Here is a 20,574-nt window from a genome sequence, read left to right as displayed (position 1 = left end):
AGCCTCCGATGTGAAGTCACCGCCATACGTGTTGAAATAGGTATATCGGTCAAAGGTCATCTTTCAAAGACTATATAGAAAATATTGCACCAATTCCTGGATCGACATCCAATCTGGCGATGTCCCCCACATATGTACCTAACATCTCTTATCGATGAATATAAACTACTGAATGAGGCCTCTCTTTTAATAACAGCCCCTCTACTAAAGGCCATAATGGTGTAAAATGTTTTTTGGAGGGAGCTCTTTAGAGTCTTTGTTTATTGTTTTTTATTGTTTGTTTTATTTTTTCCCTTGTTTTTTTTAGACCAGTCCTTGGTTTTAATGACCTATGTAAGGGATAGTCACGAGGACATATGTGATGGTCATAATGACCTATGTGGTGGTCATAAGGACCTAAGTCATAAGGTCATAAGGACCCTACCTATATTGTGGTAAAGTCACCTTTGTAGTGGTCTGGCCTACATGGTGTACGTAGTTATTCTTAGAGTAAAATGATCAAGAAAACTTTGTCAAATAATGTTGCTCATCATTCTCTTTCAGATATTCCCATCAGATTTTCCTCCCTCCCCCTCTACAAATTTGTGAACATGTCATACTACAAGTATGTGAGCCACCCGCCCCCTCCACAAATTTATGAACATATCATACTACATGTATGTGAGTCACCCACCCCCTCCACAAATTTGTGACATATCATACTACATGTATGTGAGTCACCCGCCCCCTCCACAAATTTGTTTACATATCATACTACATGTATGTGAGTCACCCGCCCCCTCCACAAATTTGTGAACATATCATACTACATATATGTGAGTCACCCGCCCCCTCCACAAATTTGTGAACATACCATACTACATGTATGTGTCACCCACCCCCTCCACAAATTTGTGAACATGTCATACTTCATGTATGTGAGTCATCCGCCCCCTCCACAAATTTGTGAACATATCATACTACATGTATGTGAGTCACCCACCCCCTCCACAAATTTGTGAACATATCATACTACATGTATGTGAGTCACCCGCCCCCTCCACAAATTTGTGAACATGTCATACTACATATATGTGAGTCATCCGCCCCCTCCACAAATTTGTGAACATGTCATACTACATGTATGTGAGTCACCCACCCCCTCCACAAATTTGTGAACATATCATACTACATGTATGTGAGTCATCCGCCCCCTCCACAAATTTGTGAACATATCATACTACATGTATGTGAGTCACCCGCCCCCTCCACAAATTTGTGAACATGTCTTACTACATGTATGTGAGTCACCCGCCCCCTCCAAAAATTTGTGAACATGTCATACTACATGTATGTGAGTCACCCGCCCCCTCCAAAAATTTGTGAACATATCATACTACATGTATGTGAGTCACCCGCCCCCTCCACAAATTTGTGAACATATCATACTACATGTATGTGAGTCACCCGCCCCCTCCACAAATTTGTGAACATGTCATACTACATGTATGTGAGTCACCCGCCCCCTCCACAAATTTGTGAACATATCATACTACATGTATGTGAGTCACCCGCCCCCTCCACAAATTTGTGAACATGTCATACTACATGTATGTGAGTCACCCGCCCCCTCCACAAATTTGTGAACATATCATACTACATGTATGTGAGTCACCCGCCCCCTCCACAAATTTGTGAACATATCATACTACATGTATGTGAGTCATCCGCCCCCTCCACAAATTTGTGAACATGTCATACTACATGTATGTGAGTCACCCACCCCCTCCACAAATTTGTGAACATATCATACTACATGTATGAGTCACCCGCCCCCTCCACAAATTTGTGAACATATCATACTACATGTATGTGAGTCACCCGCCCCCTCCACAAATTTGTGAACATGTCATAGTACATGTATGTGAGTCACATGTTTAGTCGTATCTTCACGGCACACTGTACCAATGGTCCATTTCCACCTTATACACCGAGAGGCTTGACTGGGTGCTCTGAGACTTTTCCTTCAATCAAGCACCATGATCAATAGCTTCGCATGACTTTCCTAAATGCTTACTGGAGCAAAACACTCAGCGTGACCAGTCAGGCTGTGCAGTGGAAATGAGCCATGATTGTCACTGACAAGTTGTCTTCACAAATGGGCAACAACTGTGCACAGCGTGCAGCTAGGGTCATGCCTCACGGTCGAGTACATTCTCATCCATCACGTGCCCTTTGATGACACTGACACCTGCATCCACACACAGACCAGACACAGACAGAATCACTGTTTGTTTGATATGGAATAGCAATAGGGCATGCATGAAGGGGTCTTCAGAAAAAGAAAAAGTGATTGTTTCCACATGTGTCTGTGCTCGCAGGGCGATGGCTTGGCGACGGTGTCAGTGCACTCTTGTGATCGCCTCGTCTTTTTTGTTCATTCTCGGGGTACTTCCACCATGCCATGCTGGAACCTACTACCGTGAAAAATTCAGGCCGCAGCCCCTTGACAGGCCCGGTAGGCCTCTCGGTGTCGCTCAAGGCCGAAACGGCCCCTTAAAGGTCGGACACTGGCAGGATCAGGGCCCACAAATGGGTCACATGGGTCTGCCACAGTGGCCTGAACACCAGCAAGCCCCACAGCCCAATGGACGAAAAGTTGGCCAATGGGAGCAAGCGTTAGGAGCTGGAGGAATGAAAGCCGGAGAGCAGCCGCTGCCCCAAGGAGGCAAGGATCAATGGCAAGGTGAGTAAAGTACTGACCTGACAAAACCACAGTTCAAAAACTTGTAAAAGTAAGAGATGCAACCTGGTAACTAGGCATTCAAATTAACAATTGGTAATTGTGTTGGTAACTAGGCGTAGAAATTAACAATTGGTGATTATTGAAGCTCATGAGAACAGTGCATGAGTAGTGATTCTGTTTGAAGTTCAAATGTATCTCTGTATCAGCATTCCGGAATGGAACAGAGAACTTGAAATCCTGGTATACAAGTCTTCCCATTGGTATCACAGTTTGCTCATTTACCAGGTTTCGTTTGTACAGAGGAATTTGCATACAGCCAAGTTTTTCCAGCTTGCAATATTGGAATAACTGATTTTGCGAATCTCTCCATGAGCCTCCAACTCTCTCCAAAGTTACCAATTACCCTTTTAAGAATGCAATTTTAAGAGTAAATATTATCAGCTTTATCTGATGAAAAGCACAAATTTTGATATTGTTTGGCGAGGGAAATGCATGTAAAACTAGAGTTCATAGAACATCTTACCCAATGCAGTCTTGAGAAACAAGGGAATGGGAAGGGTCTGCGAGCAGCAGATTTGATTGGTTGAGATGATGTAAAATGCTGCAACATTTTGTCCAAGTACTGATAAATGGAAGGCTCGTGTTCAAGTATATAATTTGGTTGAAATAAAATAAAGATTTTAAAGGTTGAAGAATAAACAAGAATTCGGAAGTTTACCGCCATTGATGCAGCGTCTTTTACACCACCTTATTTACCACACTACATTAGTTATTTGTGCCTGTTTGTGTCCTTTATGACATCCTTTAAAACAGCAAGTTTCCTGTTTGGAATGATTTTCAATTTTGTTTGACTACCAGACGAGCCAGGCCTCAAATATGTCACTGCTCTCCGCGCATGCACGATTGGGACAATTTCAGAGCCAAAGTACTGTTAAACTACAGGTTCAAAATACTGTATGCTGGAACCTATTTCAAATGCGATCAATTGAAATCAAGTTGTTCCTCGGGCATAAACTGACGTTTGCAGACACACAGATTGACAGACAGACAGAAGTGAACCCAATTGCTTAACCCTGCTATTTCGCTCCACGTGTGCCGGGTAATTGCACTTCATAGACAAATTATGTGTCGGTTTTGTGCGCAACAACATGGAATGTCAATTAAAAATAAAGTACTCAAAGCTAAACCAAACTCCAACTTTTTAAAAAAGTGCTGTTTTTGTCAAATGCTGGTAGAATTATATTCTTGTTTGGAAAGATTTTCTGGATCCTTTTCAATTATATCATAGGTCATATAAGTAAGTAAAATGTACAAGGTGAAATTATTTCCCCCAGACAATTTGGAAAGTCGATAGTAGATTCGACTATTTTTACGCATCGAAAGGAGCGAATGGGATTCGCCAGGAGGGGGCGATAAGTGACTACACTTAAAGTAAAACAGATTTTATAATGGAATTTGATCGATTCAGACATCAGGTGCAACAAGCAACGAGATTAACGCAAAAAAGTCAGGTAGAAGGTTCACATGATTGTCTGGACTGGCAGGATAGCTCAACATCAATACACTTGCCTCTGAATTGTATCGCCTGGGTTAAATTACTAATTAAATTTGATTTCAAAGAAAATTGTCATCTTCGTGTTTTGCACTTAGTACATTGAACTTGGAAGCGTATGTTAATCTGACAGTTCCTTCAGCTTATTTACCACTGCTAATATACTATGCCGCACTCAGATCCCAAGGTATCTCTCAAAAGAAGGCCCTTGTGCCAGTACGCAAGACAAATTCCCAATTCTCTAGACAAAACTGCCCAGTTTAAAATATTTCGCATAATACGATATGATAAAAACAAATCGTTAAAAAAAACTGTTCCCTCTCCTACCAAGGAGCCTGGTGTTGGCTTAGCGGTTAGGGTGCTGGCATGGGATCCTAGGATCCCGAGTTCAAATCCAGGTTGATCGTTAAATTAGCACCAGGGGTTTGACTCAGCCTGTCATCCATCCGAGGTCGGCAAATTGAGTACCAGCTTGCTGGGATGAATGTACCGGTGTGTGCCCTGGTTTAGAATAGGTACACCGTATCCTGTCGTAAGAGGCGACTGAAAGAGTTGGCATCAGGAAGGGCATCCGGCCATAATACATTGCCTCAAAAAGGGAACCATGATGATTGTCATGGGGCCTGCAAGGCTACCCCCCGCTCTAGCAGGGAAAATGGCCTTCAAAAGGGATTTTTTTTCTCCTACCAAGGGCAGTAACATCCAGACATGATCAAAATCTAATCGGCTTGTTCTTGTCAACTACCAAACTCATCCACCTAGTTTTGTCATAATCCGTCCACAATGTTTTGAAATATCGTGCTATATATCGTTTTTGGCCCCATTTCTCAAAAGTGTCACTTTAAAAATTAAAAAATCCTGGTATCCGTATCCATCTTCTACAAAATCGAATCAATTTATCCATGTCTCACACCCAATCTGTCCACCAAATTGTCATACGCACACCCAACCTTTACTCAATTGTTTGGGCAAAGCACAAGATGTAACCATTTTTGTTGAGAATCTTGCGGAGACAAATCATTTTGTGTGAATGATTGTTTTGTCATCTTGTTGAGGTCTAGCATGATGTCATGCAAAATGGTAAAGGGAATACCAACTTGCAGTTCTGGTGTGTCCTCAATTCACACCATACCCCACCCCCTTTTCCTCTGACTCCCAACTCATGACCTTCCTGACTCTCCTCTTGCTGGAATCAATTTCTTCCGGTGTCATGTCACTTCCTTTAACAAGGGCCACTCTCTGGTTGCAAGGCCACTATGTCTGTTTCGATCATATTAAAATTGCCTGGTGACACCCTGACATAATTAGAACTTCACTCGAACAAATGAGCACCTCGGTTATGTGTTGTCACAATGAAGTCATTTAGCTTTGCTGGAAATTTTTCTATTTAAAATCTCTGTGTTTCTTTTTTCAGGCATGGGACAAATGGTTCCATCGGGACCCAAAGGTGACAAAGGACTACCAGGTGATCCTGGCCTCCGAGGACCTCCAGGCCCAAAAGGTCAAATAGGCCCTCCAGGAATAGGTCAACCAGGTCAGCCAGGGAAGCCAGGATCTCCTGGGCCTCCTGGTTTCTCAAGCGTTGGAAAACCAGGCATGTTGGGCATGCCAGGAAAACCAGGGCCGCCTGGCATACCGGGTCACAAAGGTTTGATGGGACCACCAGGTGAACCTGGACAAAGAGGCATCCAAGGTTCAGCTGGAATGGATGGCAAGCCAGGCCAGTCCATTATTGGCAAACCTGGGTTGCCTGGGCCACCAGGTCACAAAGGGTTTAGGGGACCACCAGGGCCTAAAGGTGAGCCAGGAAAGCCTGGAATGCCTGGCCTCAAAGGCGAACATGGGCAAGCTGTGCAAGGAGCACCAGGCCTACGTGGACATCAAGGGCCAAAAGGGCCACCTGGACCACCTGGGATTCCTGGCGAGGGAAAGCCAGGGTTTGATGGGATGCCAGGCAAGCCAGGAGATAGGGGATTTCAAGGGCCAGAAGGAAAAATGGGTCCCATTGGGCTTGTAGGACCAATAGGATTACCTGGGCTACAAGGGGATCCTGGAATAGGCAAACCAGGAAAAGATGGCCTTCCAGGAAAAAATGGCTTGCCGGGAGAAAATGGTCACAAAGGCCTTCCTGGTCTCCCAGGACCTCCTGGAATGCCTGGAATTGGCAAACGTGGTACACCAGGTCCAAAAGGAGAAGCTGGCATGGGAGGACTTCTCGGAGCACAAGGAGCACAAGGTGAAGTTGGACCTCCAGGTTTACATGGGCCCATCGGTCAGAAAGGTGCGCCTGGAATTCCAGGTTTCCCAGGTCCAAAGGGTCCACCAGGAAGCGTTGGCTTTCCTGGGCCAAAGGGCGAGCCAGGACACAAAGGGCTGCCTGGAATGCCAGGACTCAAAGGTGAACCAGGACCCGAGGGGCCACCAGGAAAAGGCGGGTTACCAGGACTGATTGGAGAGACTGGACCCAGAGGACTGAAAGGGCTTCCTGGGCTACCAGGACCACCAGGTCACAAGGGTTATCCAGGTCTTTCAGGTAAATTACTGTTTCAAAAGTTGCCTTAGAAAAACTATATTTATTTATACTGGCTGGACCATTGTAAACACTTTCACTATAGTGAAAAGTACTGCCCTTAATGTTTTATTTATTTATACTTTTCAGGAGCTCCTGGTGGTTTGGGACCTAAAGGAGACCCGGGACTTCCAGGTCGACCAGGACCAAGGGGGTTGGCTGGCATCCCTGGCATGCAAGGCCCAATTGGTCCAATTGGGATGCAGGGCATAAAAGGTCACACAGGGGATAAGGGTCATCCAGGATTGCCAGGCACAAAGGGTATTGGGAAACCTGGAATGGCAGGCCCAATGGGTCCTCGAGGAGTTCCAGGTGTACCAGGACAAATCGGTCCAAGAGGTCACCCTGGACTTCCAGGTCCACCAGGTCCTCCAGGACTTGTGGCACAACCCGGTGGGGTGGGATTTGAAGGATTTCCTGGCCATGCTGCAATGGCGGGTCCTGCAGGTGGGAAACAAAAAATGCACAGCAAATTTGATAAAGCTGTTGGGCTTGAAAATGGACTGTCCACAGTTATTCCTTACTCGGCCTTTACAGCTCGGCTATCAGCACCCTTCCCTCCAATCGGTCAGCCCATAAAATTTGACAAGATCATATACAATGTGCAAAACCACTACCGTCCTGAAGCAGGTACCTATACAGCTGCATTCCCTGGAATCTATTATTTCAGCTACCATGTGCATGTTAAAGGTGCAAACGTTTGGGTGGCACTCTATAAGAATGGTGTGCCGGTTATGTTTACCTTCGACGAATACAAAAAAGGAACTCTTGACCAGGCATCTGGGAGCTCTGTCCTTGAACTTCAAGCAGGAGATCAAGTCTGGGTGCAGTTACCGTCTGAACAAGCAGATGGACTTTATTCAACAGACCAGGTGCATTCCTCATTTTCAGGCTTTCTACTCTACCTTCTTTGAAGCTTGAAACTCCAACTTCCAGGAAGTAGGGCAAGAGGAGAAAGGCGGCCGTCATCCAAAATGGCGGAACGGTTACAGGAAACAAATACATCCGTCGTGTTTAAAAATAAAATAGAATTGCATTCGGTTTTCTTCTGTCATATAACACGCAGGCCTCATGCTATATGTTTCTGTGGGTTATAAAAACCTACAGTTGGTTTTGAAATTCGAAGCTAAGAAATATATGCGGATTTCAATTTTTTTTAAGAATTAGATATTTACAACAGTCCAAGACATGCCAAATATTTTTATTTTTACTTTTGAAAATACAAGCATATAAAATAGATGAGAATAAACATTTTCTTACTTGTCATGCATATACTTGATGAAAAAAATAAATCTTGTTCCAAGAAAATTTTTGAACATCGCTCGGCATATGTGCATATTTCGATAATGTAATGATGAGGCTCTGGGTTTTCATTTCAAGATTCCTATTTCTTCAGGCAGCCATGTTAGCACAAAATATTGAATTACTCATTGTGTCTATTAATCATTACGGTAGATAATGCACTAACCAAAATCCTTTCCTGTATAATGGCACAAAATGAAAAAAAAAGAAAAAAATTTGCATTTTCTTCCAAAATAAGGTTCATTTGCAGCGCAAAATTGTTGGCACACTGAACCTCTTTTTCATTTCATTTTGGACGTGGAAACTTTTCCTTCCGTTTCCGAGTCGTCAAATAATGCATCATAAAAAGGCGAAATCGTAATAACTGCAATAAGTGTAGAGAAAATAAGTTTCTTTGTGAAATAAATATTCTGCTTGCAATGAATTTTAAAATATTGTGACTATTAGTTTATTTATCACGTTGATATCACCAAGTACCGAGGCGGTGATAAAGTTCAGAAATTTGATTTTAAGTTACGTTTCCTATCTTTTAAAACTTGCGTACGAAGGCTTTTTCTTATTTACAGAGTGTTGGCTAAAGAAAAAAGTATTTATAGGTATGGCCTTAACTTAAAATAAAAACAAAGATATTTCAAAGATCATATTGCACAGGAAATTTGATGAATTCAATAAATCTTCTCTCTCTCTCTCTCTCTCTCTCTCTCTCTCTCTCTCTCTCTCTCTCTCTCTCTTTCTCTCTCTCTCTCTTTCTCTCTTTCTCTCTTTCTCTCTTTCTCTCTTTCTCTCTTTCTCTCTTTCTCTCTTTCTCTCTTTCTCTCTTTCTCTCTTTCTCTCTCTCTCTCTCATTTTAGAAATGGCTCAACCCAAGCGGCAGGAAATACCTTATACACTCTCATAACACACCTGTGTCTCGATCATTCCCAACAACTAAAAACATGGCATAGCTTTAAGTTATCGTAAATCAATAATCAGTTCCCTCTTGGGTGAACATTGATGTGCTGTGAAAGTGAAAGAAGTTTAACTTTTATCTCAAAAAATATTTAATCTTTATCAATCATCGATCATGTGGTGTGGTTTAATTCCTTATAATTACACTCTCCATTGCACTTCCAATGTGATCATCAGACCAAGGCAGACGATCGAATAAGATTTTTGATTGCTCCGTTTGATCGCTTGGTTGAAAATCGGTTTCTTTTTGGTGCTAGTATGACACACTATCAGACTGCATGAAGTTTTGGCAAAGTTACTGAGTGTCATTTTGTATTTGAGAGTGTTTTTTTTTCTTTGGTCTTTCTGGGTCTTAAAGAGGTGCTATATGTATGTACAGTATGATAATAAAAATGAGTTATCTGTCCTTTCCTCTCAGTCACCCTGCAAGTAGGAACACCTGCTCACCTTTTTAGCGAATATATGTTTTTACAATTATTTGAGAGAAGTCTCATCGCGGAATATAAGCAAGAACCATGATGAAGAATCATTACTTTAAATATTCTAAGAGGGGAGGAGATGGAAGATGGTGCTACAAATAGGGGAAGATGATAATGAATTGGGTGTTAGCCATCGGCCTGGATTCACCAAGGCAAACAAGGAGTGGCTTCGATGATGAGCATGTTCAACCAAGGCTGGTAGAGTGCAGCGGATCATTGAAAGAGTCGACGGTGCAAAATCGTGCGATTTACATAAATGCAAGAACAGAGGGGTGAATAAGAGGGTGATGGTGGGAGCAAGAGGGGATGGGGAGCAAATGTGGGAGCAAGGGGGGGGGGGGGAGAACAGGACGAAGGTGTATGAAGCGGACTAGTGCAAGAAGGAAAGGGGTGCAAGAGGGAAAGGAAGGGGTCAAGCAGGAGAGCAAGAAGAGAATGAGCAAGAGGAGTGAGTAAGAAGGATGAGCAAGAGGAGTGAGTAAGAGGAGGGATGAGCAAGAGGAGGAGTGATTAAGAGGAGGAATGAGCAGGAAGAGGAGTGAGTAGGAAGAGGGATGAGCAAGAGGAGTGAGCAAGATTAGGGTTCAGCAAGAGGGATGAGCAAGAGGAGGGGTGAACAAGAGGAGGGATGAGCAAGACAGTGAACTAGAGGGTGCAGGTGAGCAAGAGGAGGGAAGAGAGGATGAGAAGGGGGATGTAAGATGGGTGAGATGGGGAGTGGGTGGAAAAGGGGGTAAAAAGAGGGAAGAGAGAAAAAAAGGATGAAGGAAGAGAGGTAGGGGATGTAAGAGATAGGTGGGGGAGATGCAAGGGAAAAGTGGGAATATGGGGGTATGCAAGAGAGAAGTGGGGGGATGTAAGAGAGAGGTGGGTGTTGGAGGGAGAGATGGAATAGAGAGGGGTGGAAGAGAGTTGTGGGAAAGACCTGTCTCTCTGTTACCAGCTCAACCTAGTCATACACAACCTCTCCTGGACTCAGTCTTTTGCACCTGAGAAGGCGAATACGTTTCTGGCAATCCTCGACTGATTCTTTAACTGGACCGGACAGCATCAGCTCATGAGTCGTGAGTCCTAAAAATCTCGCATATCCTCTTTCTGCTCTTTTCACCCGATGTTTTGCTCTAAGTCGTCTTCCATCTGCATATAAATCAGCCAACGTCAGTGCTTTACATAAAGAAGGTGCAAAAACTTATCCACTTAACTACAGATCAATTAGCTTACTTCTAATCATCAATCATCTAATCATGGAATTCATCATCGCAGTTATTTGAAATCCTTCCTTTTCTCTAACAGCCTCATCTCAGATCACCAATTTGGATTCAGACCAGGTCAATCCACTTTGGTCATGCTGCTTCTACTCCCAACAATGGATGGAGGCCCTCAATATCAGACATGAGATCAGTGTCATCTCTCTCGACACATCTCGGGCTTTTGATATTGTCTGGCATCCTGCCATGCTCTCCAAACTGTCTGCCTATGGCATGCAAGCTAACTCCATTCTTGGATTTATGACTTCCTCCAATCTCATAACCATGTGGCTCTCAACGGATTTTTTTTTCATCTCCTCTCCCTCTCAAGGCTGGAGTGCCCCAAGGCAGTATTCTAGGCCCAGTCATCTTCCTGATCTTCATAAACGATCTCTCTGACTCTCTGGAAAATCCCTTTTCTCTATTTCGTGATGACCCCACCCTCTGTCGTGATATCCCTCATCCTTCAGACAGGCAGGCTGCAGACCTTTCCCTCTCATCAGACATTGACAAAATCACAAGCTGGTCAAACACTTGGAATCTGTCTTTCATTCCTGACAAATCTCACATTCTCACGATCTCTTTCTGAACGGACTCAATGACAAACCTTCCCATCTACTTTCTTTAAAATCCTCTTGAGGAAGTTTAATCACAAACTCTGGGTCTCACTATCAGCCATGATCTTTCATGGGCAAACGACATTTCAAAGTTGGCTTCCAAAGCCAGTTGCCGACTGAGTATCCGCCAAAAAAAGTCATTCCTTGGCACACCTGAACTCCTATCCACATACAAGGCCTTTATCCACAACTTCATGGAGTACTGCTCTCCCCTCTGGGCTGGCTTCCCTGCCTCACATCTAGCTCAGCTTGAAGGCCTTCAAGATTATAAGAATCTCCCATGATGAAGCAGAGTCTATGGGCCTCTGACTTTCCCATCAGAGACAGGTCGGTGGTCTCTCTGTCTTCTACCGCATCCTTTCTGATCTTGCACCCTCTACCATTTCCATGCTTTGTCCCCTCACCCCCCAGGTTTCTACATGGCACACGGTCCACCATCAACGCCCTCCTGGTGAAACTTCCAAAATCAAGAATCACTGCTCACTTCCACCCATTTGTTTCCCATTTTTCCCACCTGTGGATCCAACTTCCACATTCTCTTCAATCTCCCTCTTCCCTCTAAGTCTTCAAGACAGCTGTTGATCACAAGATCACCCCCCTCCCCCCCGTTGAAAACCATGACATTGTCTATCCCCTTTACCTTCTGTGTCCATCCTGTCCACTCTATGAATCCTCCCTTACCCCTCATCCTTCCCCAAACCCATTATTTCTCCAAGTCTCCCTCTATTTGGTCCTTCAACCCCGCTGTTGGTGTTTTCCCCCCTCTCATCACTGTTCCTTTTGTTCTGTTGCATCCTGATCCTTTCAGTGTTCTAGCTTTTCCATGAGCCGTGACTCTGTATCCAAAATAAGGTAAGCGGGTTTGTCTGGCCCTCGATCTCTCCTGGTTCCGAATTATTTAGCGATTAAAATTAGACAAAGAAAAATACGGTTAATTAACGACACGACACTGATGGCAAATACGATCTTAGATTCATTGGATTATAGGGGTACAGGTATATTCTCAGGACTTGCAGGAAGCTTGCGTGTGAACAGGTGATGGTATCTGGTGGCCTCCTGTGCCAAAGTTCATTGTTATTCGTTGTTTTAAAATGGCATTCGACTGCAAGTTAACACCCGAAGGTCAAGCCATATATTCAGTTGTCTCCCTCACTGATTGAACGAGCAATGGTGTGAGCTTTCTTGTGGAGTGAATGAATTTTATCCATTCCAATCAAGATCTCCTTTCTGTCCACAGGACAATCAGCTGTAGGCCAATCCACTGCCAAAGCTTTAGGCAAAACAATATTTATTTTTGCTATACAAAGTCGAGGCTCATGGAAGAACTAGAACACAGAATGGATTACGACACAACAGAACAAAAGGAACAATATGAAGATAGGGGGGAAACACACCAACAGCAGGGCCGAGGGAGAAATAGGCAGAGACCGCCAAACAAGGGATGTGGGTAAGAATAAGGGGAAGGGGAGGATGCAGGGTGTACAAGATAGATACAAAAGCAAACTATCAGGAAGGAAAAACTGGAAATCTGGAAAAAGGTGGGATGGGAGTGGGGTGAGCAGGTTAACAGGGGTAGAAAAGATCATGGTTTTGGATGGGGGATGATCTGAGATGGTGGTGAACAGTTGTATTGAAGTCCAGGAGGGAAAAATGAGATTGAAGAGAATGTAGAAGATGGTTCTGCAAGCGGATAAAAAAGGACAAGCGAATGAGTGGAGGTGAGCAGTGATCCTGGATTTTGGTAGTCACCTGAATGAGGTAGCTGCTGATTGACCGTGTGCACCCTGCAGAGTCCTGGGGTCGTGGGCTAGGTGGAGGCACGAAAAAGGGCAGAATGTGTAAGACCAGAAAGGAGGTGTTAGTTTGAAAACAGAGAGATCATTGAACTGGTGATGACAAAGTGATAGCCCTTGGTTTTCAAGGTGTCAAGCTGAGCAAGGTGTGAGGCAGGAGAGCCAGCCCAGATAGAGAGCAGTATTCCATCAAGCTGCGGATGAAGGCCTTGTAGGTGGATAAGAGTTCAGGTTTGCCAAAGAGGTACCTTGCTCAATTTTGAAGGAGGTTGCTCAGTTTGTGGCTCGCATTGGAGGCCAACTTTGAAATGTGGTTTGCCCAAACAAAGATATAGTGCGACCCAAGAGTTTGCATGACTATGAACTTCTTCAAGACCAAAAAGGTATTCGTGTTCCAAATAATCACCTGCATACGTGTCACCGAGGCAGTAAACTCAGTTTCCTTTGCTCTTTTGTACAGAGCAACTGACCATTCCTCATTTGGACAAAGATCATCCACATGGATCGCTCCACTTTGAATGGCTGGGACCTCTAAGCCAAATACAAAAAATAAATAAATAAGCCATTCACTCTTGGACTGTTAATTAAGACTCTGCTGTTGTGACATTTCCAGTAACTAACTGTCTGTAGATATTCATGAGCCATGTACCAGCTCTCATATGTGCTTCCCTGGGCTACCTCTGTTACCCCGTGTCAACCGAGCTTTGGGACTTCACTCTCAACGATGAACAGTCAGGAATTGCACAGTCTGGCTGCTGCAAAGCTTTTAGGAAAGCTCAAGGCTGCCACATTAGTCCTGATTTCAAGGCCCTTGGATAATTTCGTGTTATTGCGTAATGATGGATTTTGCTTAATTCTGCCTTTTAAACCAGTTAATGAACTGGCATTGAATGCGTTTTTTATTTTTGTCTATACAAGATCGGGGCTCGTGAAAGAGCTAACATCAATCACAAAAAGGACAAACGGACAAACAAAACATACAAAAAAGGGAGCGGGAGACAAGATGGGGGGAGAGAGGGAAGCACACAAGTACAACAGCAGAGAACAGGGACATCGGGAGATCTGTGGGAGGGAGAGGGCTTGGGGGGGAGGAGACATGGGAAAGGCGGAGAAGGGGGTGGGAAAGGTATAAAGCACATGGACACTGCTGGAACTTCCAGGAAAGAAAGAAGTCGGGATTTCAAAAAAAACAGTGGATCTGGGATGAATTAACGGGGGTAGAAGAGATCAAGGTTTTGGATGGGGGAAGATAAGAGGTGGTGGTGAACAGCTGTTTTGAAGACCTGGGGGGAGGAGTGGGATTGAAGAGACTGAGGGAGTTTGTTCCAGAGGCGGGAGAAAAGAGGAATGAAGGAGTGAAGTTGAGCAAAGAGTCTTGATTTTGGCAGTTTAACCATAAGAGGGTTGCAGGCAGATCTTGTGCGACCTGTAGGAATATTTGGGGGACAGAGCACAGAGAGAGCTGGGGGAGCAAGGCCGGAGAGGAGTCGGTAGAAGACACAAGTCGGTAGCGTTGCTCAAATGTCCACTAGATAATGGACTTCTTTAGACATCCGGGTATGAACAAAGCAAAACATTACCAATAGTTGATAAGCTCATTGCAAGACATTTGCTGTCAATAGATTCAAAAGCACATCACAACATGGTCACGGGAAGTTTTTCCTGCTTGCTCCTCTACTCTGTGCAGGGTAAAAATGCTTTTTGATCATTTATTTTTCAACGGTGATCCGAAGCTTGTACGTACAGGTAGTGGACAAAAATGGAAACACCGATGCAAAATATGGCGTTGGGCCACCAAGTGCGGCCTGTATGCGCCAAGGCATGGAGTCCACAAGAGTCTGGGATTCTGCAGGAGGGATGCGGCACCATTCTTCCACGACAAAGTCAATCAACTCCCACCTGTTTGATGGAGGTGGAAAACGCTGTCTCAGGCGTCATTCCAGAATATTCCAGAAACACTCGATTTGGTTCAGATCTGGTGACTGAGGTCATGACGTATGAATAACATCAGTGTCATGCTCATCAAACCACTGGGCAACCACACGTGCTCTTTGGATCGGGGCGTCAGGGGGGGAGGTGCTTATGAGGCCAGCACTAACCCCTGCCTTTTTATAATAAAAAAAGGTAAAAAATCAAACATTTAAACAGCCTTGGACGTACACCTTGACCCCACGGCCAAGGCACACCGTCTATCAAGGCTGTCCCATTAGCATACACATGCACCTCAACCAAAAGGCTGAAGCACATGCTCATTCAAACACATGCATCCTGACCCCGAAGGGCCACAATGCATGGTCATACAATTGGACCCCTCCTCCATAGGAGTGAGTCCACTGACAAGGTATTACTCCTGTCAGGTAAGTCAGGGGGGGGGGGGAGGTCTCGTCTTGCAGCCATGCTACTCATAATTATAGGTAACCAGGCCTATGCAGCATTTTTATACATGACCCTAAGCATACTGGGGTGGTATTTGCTTAATTATCACATGGGCGACACCTATGCGGAAGCCGATGCTTAGTGTCTCTCTCTTTCTTTTTCTTTTTTTTTGTATACAAGATCGAGGCTAGTGAAAGAGCGAACATTAATCACACAGAAAGACAAACCGACACATAAAACATATAATAAGGGGAGCGGTAGACAAGATGGGGAGGGAGGGGGAAGGACACAAACACAACATTTGAGAGCAGGGACATCGAGAGATCTGTGGGAGGGAGAGGGCTTTGGGGGCGGGGCATGGGGAGGGGGGGGGGGAGAGGTATAAAACATATGGACACTGCAAGGACTTCCAGGAAAGAAGTTGGAATTTCAAAAAAAGTGTATCTGGGGTGAATTAGCGGGGGTAGAAAAGATCAAGGTTTTCGATGGGGGAAGATAAGAGATGGTGGTGAACAGCTGTTTTAAAGACCTGGAGGGAGAAGTGGGATTGAAGGGAGTGAGGAAGTTTGTTCCAGAGGCGGGAGAAAGAATTTACCCATGTGTTTCCATTTTGTGTACAATACCTGTACATCATATGTAGGGCAACGACATTAGTAAACATCAGCGTACTTTTACCTGAATTACAAGGACATCAGCAGACGATGCGCAAACATATATGGTATTGTAGCGGCTGCCGCTGAGTTTTCACAATCGCCTTGCACCTATCAAGGACGCGGAGCGATCACCATGCCGGGCTCGTCCAGGACGCCCAGGCCCGCGCTCAACTTGCCAGGCCGCAGCCAGGACGCTGGGCCACGCCCCCTGGCGCCGGGCCTGGGCAAACCCCCTGGCGGAATAGATATATATTGCTGACTGATAAACGGTTTTTGAGAGTGCCTGAGTGTTTGATTTCATTAAAGCAACTCAGATGAATTCTAGCTTTTTGTCGCGTCCATTCTTCCGATCGACGTGGGAGCCCCGGCTCCTTCATTGGTGACCTATCGACATGGACACGGCAGTCGCCCTTAAACTGCCTACCTTCTGGGAGGCTCACGCGGCGGTTTGGTTCGCACAGGCGGAGTCCCTGTTCGCCCTGCGAGGCATCACGGCCGACGACACCCGCTTCCACCATGTGGTAGCTGCGCTCGGGTCGGTTACCGCGGCCCGCGCCCTGAGCCTCCTCGAAAGCCCGCCAGCCGCTAACAAATACGGCGCGATTAAGAAGCTGCTCCTCGATGCTTTCGCCCTCCCATCGGCGGAACGCGCACGGCGCCTGCTCGATCTGCCTGAGCTCGGCGACACGCGCCCTTCCGAGCGCAAGGACTACATGCTTTCACTGCTCGGCGAGCACTCTCCGGCATTCCTGTTCCGGGAGCTGTTCTTCCGTCAGCTGCCTAACCCGGTACGCCTCGCCCTGGCAAGCACGACGATCACAGATCCCCGGGCCCTTGCCAGAGAAGCCGACAAGATCTCCGCCGCAGGACAGCGCATCGTAGCGGCGACATGGGACCCACCGCCGTCCGACGCAACACCCAGGGTGCCCGAGCACCCGGCACGGTCGACGGCCGAACTGCCGACGCCATTGGCGGCCGCTCTACCGAGCCGACCACCTCCGGCACGACGACCGAGGCCTCCACCTGACCAAGCGTGGTGTTACTATCATGCCAGGTTCGGACAGAAGGCCCGGACATGCCGACCCCCGTGCACCTTCGGCAGGCCGGGAAACGGCCGGGCCGGCGTTCATTACCAGCCATGAGCGCCGGCCACACGGGCAACTTACTGTTCATCACGGATAAAGCGTCCGGACGGCGCTTCCTGTGCGACACCGGCGCCCAACTGAGCGTCATACCCGCCTCTGACCAGGACAGGCAATCCGCGGTTTGCGGCCCCTCCTTAGTTGCGGCCAACGGATCGACTATCCGCACCTTCGGCCCGCGCAACGTCACCCTCTGCTTCGGCGGCCAACGCTTTGCTTGGACGTTTGTAACCGCCAACGTGCCCGTGGCTCTGCTAGGCGCCGACTTCCTCTGCGCACACGGACTGCTGGTGGACGTCCAACGGCGTCGTTTAATCAACGCTGAAACCTTCAGCTCCCTGGTATGCACATTGAGCAGCTCCGCGCCGACCGAGCTGGCATGCGCTGTCCCGGTGGCGAACGAGTTTGCTCGCCTGCTCACGGAGTTCCCGGCCCTCACGCGGCCGACGTTTTCGGCCGTCGCAGTACGGCATGGGATCGAGCACCACATACCAACCACGGGCCCGCCGGTCTACGCCAGGGCCCGCCGCCTCGACCCAGCCAAGCTCGCCGTAGCGAAGGCCGAATTCGACGCGTTGGAGCACCTCGGCATCGTGCGGCGCTCCGATAGCGCGTGGGCCTCGCCACTGCACATCGTGCCAAAGCCGGGGGGTGGATGGCGCCCGTGTGGCGACTACCGCCGTCTCAATGACGCTACCACCCCCGACAGGTACCCGATCCCGCATATCCAAGACTTCTCCGCCCGTCTGGCGGGACGGGTCATTTTTTCGAAAATTGACCTCATACGGGGATATCACCAGGTACCTGTCAGGGCGGCCGACGTCCCTAAAACGGCAGTCATCACGCCGTTCGGCTTATTCGAATTCTTGCGGATGCCGTTTGGTCTCAAGAACGCGGCTCAGGCGTTCCAGCGCTTGATGGACGGCGTGCTGCGCGACCTGCCGTTCCTTTTCGTTTACCTGGACGACATCCTCGTCGCCAGCACGTCCCGGGCCGAGCACCTCCTCCACCTCCGGACGCTGTTCGAGCGCCTCAGCGAGCACGGCCTCATCGTCAACCCGGCCAAATGCCACTTCGGCACGACGGCCGTTGATTTTTTGGGCCATCACATCACCAAGAACGGGGCCGTGCCGCTGCCAACCAAGGTCGAGGCCATCACCACGTTCCCGCGTCCCCGCACCATAAAGGCCCTGCAGGAATTCCTGGGAATGGTGAATTTTTATCACCGCTTCGTGCCCCGCGCTGCTCAGCTCATGCGGCCCCTCTACGAAGCCCTCCGGGGCATGCCGGCCAAGCACGACATCGCCTGGTCCGCAGCAATGGATGCGGCCTTCCAAGGCTCAAAGCGGGCCCTCGCCGACACAACACTGCTCGCTCACCCGGTGCTCAACGCTCCCATCGCCCTCACCACGGATGCCTCCGACTACGCGGTGGGCGCCGTACATGAGCAATGGGTGAACGGGGTTTGGCAGCCACTCGCTTTTTTCAGCCGGCAGCTCCGGCCGAACGAGCTCAAATACAGCACGTTTGACCGGGAGCTCCTCGGTCTACACCTGGCCGTCCGCCATTTCCGCCACCTCCTGGAGGGCCGACCTTTCACGGCGTTCGTCGACCACAAGCCGTTGGTTTACGCCATGGCCAAGGTCACGGAGCCATGGTCGGCCCGCCAACAGCGCCACCTCTCCGCCGTGTCGGAGTTTACCACGGACATCCGGCACGTCGCCGGCAAAAACAACGCCGTGGCCGACTGTCTTTCCCGGGCCAGCGCGAACGCGGTCCACCTGGGCGTGGATTTTGCGCTTATGGCGGCGGACCAAACCACCGACACCACGGTGCAAGCCCTCCGGGCGACGGACACGGGCCTCCGCCTGGCCGACATCCCCTGCGCGGACACTGTCCTGCTCTGCGACGTCTCCCAAGGCCAGCCTCGCCCCATCGTGCCCGTCGCCTGGCAACGCCGCATCTTCGCCTCCCTCCACGGCCTTTCCCACCCGGGCCGGAAAGCTTCACAGAAGCTGGTGTCGGCGCGTTTCGTCTGGCACGGCCTTCGTCGGGACGTCCGCGATTGGACCAGCGCCTGCACGGCCTGCCAACGGGCCAAGGTCCACCGACACACCCAGGCCCCGCTGGCACCTTTCACCGTGCCCGAACGACGTTTCGACCACGTCAACGTGGATCTGGTGGGCCCCCTCCCCCCGTCACGGGGGTTCACACACCTGCTCACCATGGTGGACAGGACCACCAGGTGGCCGGAGGCCGTTCCCCTCGTCTCCACCACCACCGCCGACGTGGCGCAGGCTTTCATCGCCACCTGGGTCGCCCGCTTCGGCGCACCGGCGGACATCTCGTCAGACCGCGGTCCACAGTTCACCTCCGAGCTGTGGGGCGCGGTCGCCCGCAACCTGGGGATCAAGCTCCACCGTACTACGGCCTACCACCCCCAAGCAAACGGGTTGTGCGAGCGATTCCACCGCTCCATGAAGGCCGCGCTCATGGCCGGCCTTCAAGACGTCGGGTGGGCCGACCGGCTGCCGTGGGTCCTTTTGGGCCTTCGCACGGCCCCCAAGGAGGACCTCCAGGCATCCACCGCCGAGCTTGTCTATGGCCAGGTGCTACGCGTCCCGGGCGAATTTGTGCCCGACGCTACCAGTCCCTGGTCCGCAGCTCACCAGCGCTCAGACCTCCAGGAGGCCGCCCGACGGTTTGCCCCCGTGCCAACATCCCACCACGGTGACCCCCAGTCCTACGTCCCCCCAGCACTCCGCACAGCGGAGTATGTTTTTGTGCGTCACGACGCACATCGGTGGCCACTCCAGCCGCCGTACGACGGGCCCTTCCGGGTGCTGCGACGGGACGACAAGTCGTTCGTCATCGACATCGGCGGCAGGTCGGACCGGATTGCTGTGGACCGCCTCAAGCCGGCGCACGTGGACGTCGACCACCCACCACGGGTGGCCCTTCCGCCGCGGCGAGGCCGTCCCCCGTCCACGGTGCCCCCCACTCGACCGCCCACCACCTCACCGGACCCCCTCCCACGACCCGCCAGGGGTCGCTTCGGCCGGGTCATCAGGACCCCCCTCAAATTGACCCTGCCGGTGCAAGTCGATTCTGGGGGGACGTGTGTAGCGGCTGCCGCTGAGTTTTCACAATCGCCTTGCACCTATCAAGGAC

General features: G+C 48.7%; 1 protein-coding gene across 1 annotated transcript in view; it reads left to right on the top strand.

The window, feature by feature from the left end:
- Window positions 1-20,574, top strand: part of LOC137439816 (uncharacterized) — a 165,478-nt gene that overhangs the window by 77,954 nt on the left and 66,950 nt on the right. Inside the window, exons 2-5 of the mRNA XM_078767982.1 lie at window positions 2,361-2,725; window positions 5,692-6,810; window positions 6,937-7,757; window positions 12,248-12,291. Of these exons, the coding sequence (XP_078624108.1) occupies window positions 2,365-2,725; window positions 5,692-6,810; window positions 6,937-7,757; window positions 12,248-12,291 (2,345 nt within the window). The 5' untranslated portion in view covers window positions 2,361-2,364. The remainder of the gene's footprint in view (window positions 1-2,360; window positions 2,726-5,691; window positions 6,811-6,936; window positions 7,758-12,247; window positions 12,292-20,574) is intronic.

This window comes from Myxine glutinosa, chromosome 14 (assembly GCF_964187855.1).
Source record: "Myxine glutinosa chromosome 14, kmMyxGlut1.1, whole genome shotgun sequence".
Taxonomy (NCBI): Eukaryota; Metazoa; Chordata; class Myxini; order Myxiniformes; family Myxinidae; genus Myxine; species Myxine glutinosa.
This window is presented reverse-complemented; position numbering and strand designations above follow the sequence as displayed.